Genomic DNA, 10,629 nt, shown 5'->3' with positions numbered 1-10,629 from the left:
TTGTTCCTTCTGATTAATTGTGTTTTATTCTTTTCTTTTTTATTTTTTATTTTTGTTTGTGCGGGGAAAATTCCGCCATTTTCATTTGTTCAAATACAATGCATAGCGCCATTCTCTTCTATATTTGTCTTCTTTTTTTTTAATTAAAGACGTTTTTGGTTAATTTTTATTTTTTATATAAATTTGGAAAAAGTAAATTAAAAAGAATAAAATATATAAATAGTGTAGATAAATTTTAATTATTTAGTCCATTTTTATTGAATTACTGTTTTTTTAATAAAAAAGAGTTTTACCAAATACGAGTGACTTTCTTTTTCCACACAATTTAATGAAAAGGTGTTTTTTTTCTTTCTTTCACTCATTATATGATAGATAGATACAAACGATGCAATCCCAAACAGTAAAAAGAATACATATTTTAATAGGACTTTTTCAATAAACAAAATTTGCCATAATTAAAAAAGAGTTTAATGGTGATGCACTGACGGTGTAAAAAAGTTTTACACTGTCATCCAATGAGAATATATCATTCTGCCATGTCATCTCAGTAATTTAAAAATAACAGTATGACTTGGTAGGATACATGATCGTGATTGGTTGACAGTGTAAAAGATTTTTACACTGTCAGTGCATCACCCATTTTCTCATTAAAAAATCTTTTATGTCAAAGAGAAAAGAAGTCGCACTGTAAAATGGTTTTACATTATCAATCAATCACAACCATGCATCAAATTACACCCCACTTTTATTTTAAAAAACTTTTAATAACATGGCATTTTGTCGATATTATATTGGTTGAGTGTGTAAAATAACTTTACACGGACAGTGTATGAACATTATTCTCAATATCAAAAAGGTGTTTTGATAACTCAGTTGAATTTGATTTCAATTAAAAGTTAAATATATAAAATTCTCCTTAACGTTTGTAAGTTTTGATTTTAGCCATTATAAAACATTTTTTTTAATTCCCGTAACTTAACTAGATTTCCTCATAAAAAAATCCCGTGAATGTCACATCTTCGTCGAGATTCCTCTTAGGGTCTGTTTGGTAAGACCCAAAAAAAGAACTTTTAACTTTTAGTTTTTCAACTCACATTAATAAAAAAACTCTGTTTGGTAACGCTATTTTAATTTTTAGCTTATAGCTTTTTTACTAGATTTTAGCTTTTTTTTTTCAAAAGCTATTTAAAGTAGCTTTTGAGCTTTTGATTTTTTTTTTCATTTATACTCTTATTATTTTAACAAAATATTATTATCCTTATTAATTAAAATGATCTTTAATGTTATTTTGTATTTATCAACTACTGAAACATTTAATTTACCAAACACTCATGTTAGCTTATCAACTATCAGTCACCAACTATAAACTACCAACTACCAACTATCAACTACCAGCTGGTTTTACCAAATAGAGCCTCAGATTCCTCTTTTATTTTTTTTTCTAACGTGGGTTTTGTGTTTTAAAACATTCCATTGTGGCAGTGACAACGTGGTATCATATACTTCCCACTCAATGTGCCTCAATTGTCTTATTGTTTGTGAATCTAAGGTTCATCGTTCCCGTTTCTCTCTTCATCCAGCAGTGGAACGAAAATTTGCTAGGGTTCATCGTTCCCCTTTCTCTCTTCATCCAGTAGTGGAACGAAAATTTGGTAGGGTTCATCGTTCCCCTTTCTCTCTTCATCCACCATGTGTTCTTCGTCTCAATCATGGGTGGTAGCAATGCATCATCTATTGGTAACTCTTTTGGACGGGGCTTGCCAACATGTGGCTATAACGAGGCAATGAAGGTGTGGGTATCATACACCATTGATAACCCAAATAGAAAATCCTGGAAATGTAGAAACCCATTAGTAAGTCTTTGTTCTTGTTTGTAGTCATAAACTATTTTCAGTAAATTGTATTTATGTGTTAATCATATCTGCAGAATGGATGTGGGTTGTTCTTGTGGGACGATGAATTGTGCGAGGTTTAGAGGAATGAATTGATTCCCTCAAGATGTTGTGAGATGACAAAAGAATATCAGAAGGAAATTTTGAAGGACATTGTTAAGGAGAATTGGGGTGTAGAAGGCAGTCCATACAAGACTGAAAAATTGAAGAAAAAGCTTGTAATGAAAAAGAAACAGAACTATAAGCGGATGTTTTCACTTGCTTTGTCCTCGATGAAAAGGGAACATAACCACCACTGTTACAACCGTTTCATTGAGGCGAACTCAACCATTAGCTCCACTTTCATTTATTCAAAGTGTGCCAAGATAATTTTTTTAAAAACTCAATAAAACACAAATACGAAAGTAAAATTAAACTCTTAATATCAACAATCAAAGCAAGTTAAGATAGGGGGAGAATCAATGAGTCATCAACAACACAATGGTATCTCATTTCATTTAAAAAGATGCTCCAAACTACCTTGTCCAAGTATGGTCTGAAATAATGAATGGAGTGACTTGGTTAGGACGTTTCGGTGAGTTTCAAGTTTTGGTTCTTGTTGCTTTAGCTTAAGGAGATGGCAAGGAAGCATAAGGAATCAAGAAATTACGTTGAAAGAGCTTGGATATTTTGAGAGAATTTTTTAGTTTGGCAGGGGTCCTGGAGGCTTTTCAAGCTTGGTTTTCAGAGCTAATGAGTCTCGTCAATTATAAAGTTGGCAAGGGTGGTATATTACATCACATGTCCTTAGAGAGCTCCTTATACCTCCTTTTATGTGCCTATGAAGAATATAGAAATATACATACCTAAATCTCAACCCATATCTATCTATTAATAACCAAGCAATGGGTTTGGTGCTCGTCCAAGAGACAAATAAAGTCGAGATATATTTCTATTTAGTAAGAAAGATGTTTAAGGGCGCTAAGACTCGATATTACAAGATTGAAAGTCTTGTCATGATGGTCGTGATAACTGCAAGAAAATTCATACCTATAATACATTATATACATTAGAAGAACTTCCACTAAATAAGTTAGAGGCAAATAAAATTCGTAAACGCATAGCAAAGTGCACAATGATGTCACAGAAACTCTACAAAATGGGAAGGGCTTCCTACAAGCTAATATGCCTAAGGGAACATGAATTCTCCTTATTCCTTACAGAGGTGCACCAGGGGGATTTCAGCAGTCACATAGGTGGATGAACCCTAACCCAATAACTACTAAAGGAATATTATTATTGCCCCACCCGGATGAATGACATTTTGAAATTTGTTAGGAAATGCGATAAATGTCAGAAGCACACCAATCTTCATCATGCACCAGCTGAACTCCTTCATTCTGTCACAAAGTCTTGGACATTCTATTAGTGGGGCATGGAAATTTTGTGCCATTCACACTAGTACCTAGCCAATTAAAGTTTATGATACTTGGAGTAAACTATTTCACAAATGGATAGAAGCTGAAGTCGTCTCCAAGATTACAACAGAAAGAGTCTGCCGTCTTTTTTGGAGCGACTCGTGTGCAAGTTTGGTTCCCCAAATGTTATCATTTCAAACAAGGGGACTCAATTCGCCAGCTCTACCATAGTTGATTTCTGTTACGACCTTGTAGTGCAAACAAATTTTATTTATGTTGTCCATCCACAAGAAAATGGCTAAGATGAGTCAGCAAACAAGGTGATATGGAAGGGAATAAAGAAGAAGTCAGATGATGCTAAAGGATTCTTGGTTGAATAGCTTCACGAAGTATTGTGGTCATATCATACCACCCTTCATTCAACCACCAAACAAACTTCATTCACAATGGTATAAGATGCGCACACCATGATATTTGTGGAAGTCGACACGACCATTTGGTGGTGTTTTCATTGCAAAAGAGAACGACACTGGGCTAAGATGTGTAGATGACCTAATTGATGAGACGAGAAATGTCTCCCATATCAAGGAATTCAATGCTGAGAAAAGGATAGCCATTTGGTATAACTCGAAGGTGGTTCCGAGAGAAATGCAGAAGGGTGACTTAGTACTTAGACATGTTTTCTTGCTCGCACAACAAGGAAAACTACAGGGCCATATCGTATATGTCACAATCTACCTCACAGAGCCTACATGCTCGAACAACGAACAGATGACTCATCCCTAGAACATGGAACTCAATTAACTTGAGATATTACTACTATTAATTCTTTTCTAATTATTTGTTTAAAAAGACCAAAGGCGATTGTCTAGCCAGTGCATGAATCTCTTTGAAAAACTTTATTATTTTTTATAGTAGGTTATTTTGTTCCTAAAGTCAACATAAATGATGGACTTTCACAAGAAGATCATTTTCTTCCTTAAAGGGCAATTTAAATGTTAGACTTCCACAGAAAGATCCTTACAGTTACCTCACTTAAAAGGCAATCTAAATGTTGGACTACCACTGAAAGATCTTTATCGCCCTTAAAGGGAAATACGGGTGTTGGACTTTTCTTGAAAGATCCTTTCCGTCCCATGGGAAATATAAATACTAAAATTCCATGGAAATATCCCGCGCGAAGCGTAGAAGAACAATTTAGAGTCTTTCATGAGGGACTCAACTTAAAGTCTTGCTTGAGGGACTAAACTTAGAGCCTCATCTAAGGAACCCGTCTTAAATCTTTCTTGAGAGACTCAACTTAGAATCTTTTCTAAGGAGCTTAACTTAAAGTCTCGCCATAAGGACTCAACTTAACTTCTCGGTTGAAGAGCTCTAAGTAAAGAAAGTAAACTAAATCAATTTGTCCTTTATAAAGACCTTTTGCAAAGAGATACTCTGGCTTGTTAGAGGCATAATTGATCAAGAAATTTCAATGTCAAACCAATATAATAGCAAAGAAGGTGCAATGAAATATCGCTACTCATAATAGGGAGGTGATCAATACGATAGAAAGAACATTGTAGGCTATCTGATCATGATTGGTGGAACACCAATCTCATGGACTTCAAAGAGGCAATAGTTGCCATGTTATCATGTGAAGCATAATATGTTGCCACTTCGTTTGGAACTTGTAAATAATAGATTGAGATGTTGCTTGAAGAACTAAAGATTCATGAAGTTAAGAAGATGAAGCTGCTAGATGACAGCAAATCAACCATTGATATATCAAAACACCCAATCAATCATGGAAGAAACAAACACATTTAGAGGAAATTATATTTCTTAAGAGATCACGTAAACACATTCGATTAAAAGACGGTTAGAGTCAGTTGAGTAACTTCTAGCACAAGTCATGTGTGTATCAAGTTTGTTGAGACTTTCCTCGTATATACTCAAACCATGATTACAACTCAACATATTTAATTTTGTCGATATACTCACAAAGGCTAATTCCGATGGGGTTGTTTTAGAAAAACCGTCGTTAAAGTTTGTAACCAAAGTTTGAGCTTCAGAAAAAAACTTCACAGAAAATGTCTATTTGAGACAGTTTTTAACAAACAACCTTGTAAGGAATATATACAGAAAGTGGAACATATTATAAGGATTTCTTTCTTTATAGAAGGATTTGAATCTGCAGCTAGTGAGGATCGTTGTATCTAAATTTAAGTAAAAACATTATATTAAAAAGTTGTACCAAAAAATCGATAGAATACTCAAAGAAAACAACGAATGGATAGACTAATAGTAATAGTAGTGAGATACAAAATAAGTGTCCTCAATTAATACAAAACCTCCCCTGAAATGAATGTCCCAAGAATACAAACAATGTAATAAACTCCCATATCACATCACAAAATACTATATATAGAGGTAAAAGTAGCAATCTGCAGTCTGAAGAGAGAGGTATATCTAGAACATCAAGGATAGGAAAGCACATCCAAATACTAATCCAACCATCTTCTGTGACAACAAGCTTTCTGCCCCACTCTGCAAGAAATGGCCACAAAGTTTATTAGCCTAAATTCTAGAAACTCATATTTTTTATATAAATTAAATATATTGGAAGTGATCAAGTATAATATAGAGAGAGAAGTGAACTTACATCATCGTTACCGGCGGGAGAGACAGCGGGAGAGAGGGAGGAGAGACCAGGACCAGGAGCGGGAGCTTCTGATGGTGAGGTTACGGGTGCCACTGTAGGAGCTTTACTCTTAAGCTTGGCAGGAGCTGGAGCTGGAGTAGTTGCTGGAGGAGATGAGAGGGGAGTTGGTGTGAGTGCTGGAGGAGGAGTGGCAGGTGGAGGAGTTGCGGGAGGTGGAGTGGCAAGTGGAGGAGAGAATGGAGGAGGAGAGGCAGGTGGTGGGGAGGCAGGTGGAGGAGTAACTGGAGCTGGAGGAGGGGAAGCAGGAACAGGTGGTGGAGTGGCTACAGGTGGAGGAGAAGATTGAACCGGTGGAGGAGACTGAGCTGGTGGAGGTGAGGATTGAACAGGAGGCGGAGAAGATTGAGCAGGTGGGGGAGAAGAAGACTGAACAGGTGGAGGAGAAGACTGAACTGGTGGAGGAGAAGCTTGAGGAGTGGTCGGTGGAGGAGAAGCTTGCGGAGTGGTTGGTGGAGTATTAGCCGGAGGAGTGGGTGGTGCTGGAGAGGTGGTTGGAGGTTGTTGTGCTCCTACAAACGCAAACACAGCGCAGATCAAACCAACCACCAAAACTATATTCGTCCCCATATTCTTATTTATATCTTTATGTAACACTATGTATAATATGATTAAAGCTCTCAACCTCGCAACAGAAGAGATTGAGATGAAGAGAGACTTAAGAGTTTGCTCGCAGGAGAGAGGTTAAATAGGCATAGAAAGTTTAGATTTAGATTCTAATAAACGCAAGGTTTCGCATTATGATGATAATGATGATGAAAGTTGTTACTAGCTACCAAACATTTCCAGCTTAATCTAACTGTGATACAACTTCTATCCATGTGTGGAATGTCACAAACGTGGATCCCACTGCGTTAAATTAATTCAATTCATTATTTCACTTTTTCTAGCTCAAATGTCAATTCTGTGCTTTTCATGGATTACCAAATTTCGTTTAACCAATTTTTTATGGTTACTATTTCTTACATTTGGTTTGTAAGATATTTTTTGACAGAGGAAAAGAAAACAATGCGTGTGTGAGAGTGAGAACGTGGGTCATGTGTCTTCATTTGGAGGCTGGACTCATGGATGCATGTGTGAATTCTACGCTAAGGTGTGAGGTAAAGAAGCCAATAAGAGAGTACTGGTTGGTGAGGTGCTGGCCAGATACTCTTGTTGGGTCCTACTCACCTCTCTGTCGTTTATAGAAAGTGATATATGAAAAATGATGCAAATAATTTACTGAAAATGTTTAAATGAATATTACTAGTTTATTGAATGATTAACAATGAGTAGTAACAGCCATGATCTGAGGTCCATGTATTGGGGTGGGGGCTTCAGCCTCTGCTGGCAATGAGCATGATTATTTGCATTCACATGTCTTGTTTTCTTTTGATTGAATGAAACCAGATAAGCATCAATAGGAATAGGGCTGGGTAACGAGAAAAACCATAGGAATTATTAGGAGGACTTTGCTTAGAAAATAATCAACCTTTCAAGTTAGCTTTAATTGGAAAACATTTGTAATTATTGTAATGAATGGATTGTATTTATTGTCTTAAACAAAGGCACACTAACTAGTAACAGGAAAGTGTTAATAAGTGGTCATAGAGTGTTTGGTAGTATTTGTTAAAGGAATAAATCCTTAACTACGATTTTTTTTTATAATCTTTCACCAAGGTTATTTTAAAAATTTCGCATGTATTAAAGTTGTCACGCGCAGATGCCAAAATAAATAAAATTCTTATGTGGGAAGACGTGTATGGTTACTAGATGAAGGACAATGTAGACCTGAAAGCTATGGTTAATCGTTTTTATAGGGATTTGTTTACTTCTTAAGGTAACAATGTTTCATGATTCCTAACTTCTTCAAGGTACCCTCTATTAAATGATGGTGAAGTGACTAGATTGAGAAGTGACATCATGGATGAAGAAGTGAAGAAAGTAGTCTTTGAGATGAGTCCTCGGACGACACTAAAATATATGGATGAAGAAGTGAAGAAAGTAGTCTTTGAGATGAGTCCTCGGACGACACTAAAATATATGGATGAAGAAGTGAAGAAAGTAGTCTTTGAGATGAGTCCTCGGACGACACTAAAATATGATGGTTTTCTCATTAGTTTTTATCAGAAATCATGGGTAGTCGTCAAGACTAGTGTATCTAATTGTGTTAGACATGTTTGGTTGACCCCTAATCTCATTAAATATTGTAAATATGAATATCTGTCTTATTTTAAAAGTGGATCATTCGGAGTTTATTAATCAGTTTTGTCCTATTTCTTTGTGTAATACTCTCCAAATATTTTTAGCAAGATGGTGACTAATAGGCTTAAAGAATCTATCACAAAGGTTATTTTCCCTTAGAAGATTAGTTTCATTCCTGGTAGGAGTATCCATAAAAATAATGTGGTTACTCAAGAGAGACCGTAGTATGGGAAATGTTAGTGAGAAGGTGGGGGTATTTTTCTATCAAGGTGGACATAGCCAAGGTGTATGATTGTCACAAGGCCTTCAATCAAATCAATGGAAACTTTGGAGCGACTATTAGTTCTCATGCCATCAATACTTAATAAACCACTCAAGTTGTACATCATTGTCGAGGCTTGTTTATCAACTGCAAGCTAGCACATAATGTTGATGATGAAATAGAAAAGACAGTTTACTACCTTATCCAAATTCTAAACGATGTTGAGACTGGATATAGACATATTGAGATATTATGTTTATATTTATTTTATGATTTTACTAAATTTTAATATTAATAAATACATAGAGAGGTTTTGGTCTTAAGTAAGATTCACAGTTAGATATTTACTCAATAGACTTATACCACAAGGTCGGTTAGTGAAATGGTCCATTAAACTTAATGCATTTACATTGAAATACGTTCCTTTATGAGATATAGATGGTCGGGATTTGGAAAACTATTTACCACTACATCCTTGTGTAAAAGTCTAAGATTTATTACGTGTGTCAAACCTTGTTGTTACAATAAAACCCCGTGTGTTAATGTTTGACGAATCTAGAACTAAAAATAACCAAAGTTGGGATAATTATCATTGACCCATAAGGAAGTATTTGAAAGTTCAAATGCTATCAAGATCTCAATTTCTCTAATAATTAAGTCGAGTGTGAATATATGTTCATTGAGCTTTAGATACTATTAAGCATGATTATTGATGACAAATTGTGCCTAGTATGATAGCCAGCAGGATGAATTATGGAGCATAAAAACAACATTTAGCTACTAGAATAATTGTGGCACTCCAGAAAAGAAACACATTATGTTTTACAACCACCAGGCTGACACGTAATCTACATTGTAGAATAACAACGTGCCATTAGGGCTGTGCAACACGATTTTTCAAAAAAAAATGTTTCTATTAATTTCTAAACATGCCCAACTGATAGGGCTTTAAATTTTATCATATTGGAGGCATATTTTGTAGCAATTGAGTAGGGACAAGGCAAGGAATCAACAGGGGTTTCATCCCTCATCTATTGTAATATTTATTTGATTTCTTTTCATTGAATTTGCCATGAAATCCTTAAGGATAAGTGAATATTTCTATATATTAAGCCCCATGGATGGATTTTCCCCTATTTGTGTGAACCATGTTATTCGTTTATATCTAATAATTGTTATGATAAAAAATTTATGTTTTTCAATAATATTTTGTTTAGTGATTTTTTTTTTCTATTATTTCAGAAATTTCATTTAGATTACTTGAGAACTAATTTTAGATAGCACGATTGGAATTAAAGAATATAGGGTGGCTATTTATATAATTAGACATAGAGTATGTCGAGTTATGGGATAAGTATTTTACACTCTATCAAACTTTTTCCAATTGTTAATTTGTTCAAGACATTGGGGGATTATAATCAAACGAAGTAGGTTATTTTTTTTTTTTGATACTTAGGAGGGCCAAGGCCCAAGAAACAAGGAAAAACTACAAGGAAATATCCCTAGCAACACAATCAGGATCTTGATCCTTCTTCAAGTAATTATGCATCCAAATAGGCGCCGTTTGATAGATCTTACTCACACCAATCATCCTTTTACCCTCCAGCGCAAGAGTATTAGCACAGTTATTCGCCTCTCTGAATATGTGTTGAATCGTTACTTTATCAAATAGCTGTATCTTCTCCAAAATAATCCTCACTAAATTTCCCACCATTCTATTCCTACAGCTTCCGTTAAGAATGCAACTTGCAGCTTGTCTTGAGTCAGTTTCAACTTCAAGACTACGATGTCCAAGATCGAAAACCATAACTAAGCCATGATAAATACCCCATAACTCAGCCATCAAAGTGCTACAATTACCAATGCTTTTGGCGAAACCTCCTAACCAGAACCCACCAGCATCACGAAGAACCCCTCCACAACCCGCAACACCATTACTATCACGAGCACCATCCACATTCAACTTTACCATAGGAGGCAAGGGGGCACGCCAATGAACCAAAACCTTCTCATGGCACTTATTCATAACATTGTGTTGAACAAACATCGCCTTATTGTACTGATGCAATTTATCTTCTATCACATCTTTCATAAACATCGGTCTTCTGTAAGAGGTATCATGAATCTCCATGTTTCTCCACTGCCAAAGGGTGTGGCAGCTAATGGCCCACAGGTTACACCAATCCGGCAAAC

The 10,629-nt window shown here is 35.5% G+C and overlaps 1 protein-coding gene across 1 annotated transcript; it reads right to left on the bottom strand.

Annotated features, from left to right (window-relative positions):
• Positions 1 to 5,541: 5,541 nt before the first annotated feature.
• Positions 5,542 to 6,707, bottom strand: LOC131647168 (classical arabinogalactan protein 9-like). The gene is made up of 2 exons (XM_058917081.1): positions 5,934 to 6,707; positions 5,542 to 5,818 (listed from the first exon to the last, which is right to left on the bottom strand). The coding sequence occupies exons 1-2, from the start codon at positions 6,558 to 6,560 to the stop codon at positions 5,741 to 5,743; spliced, it is 705 nt and encodes a 234-aa protein (XP_058773064.1). The 5' UTR covers positions 6,561 to 6,707; the 3' UTR covers positions 5,542 to 5,740.
• Positions 6,708 to 10,629: the final 3,922 nt, after the last annotated feature.

This window comes from Vicia villosa, linkage group LG2 (assembly GCF_029867415.1).
Source record: "Vicia villosa cultivar HV-30 ecotype Madison, WI linkage group LG2, Vvil1.0, whole genome shotgun sequence".
Taxonomy (NCBI): Eukaryota; Viridiplantae; Streptophyta; class Magnoliopsida; order Fabales; family Fabaceae; genus Vicia; species Vicia villosa.
Note: the sequence above shows the minus strand (reverse complement) of the source record. Positions and strands in the feature narration are given on the sequence as shown.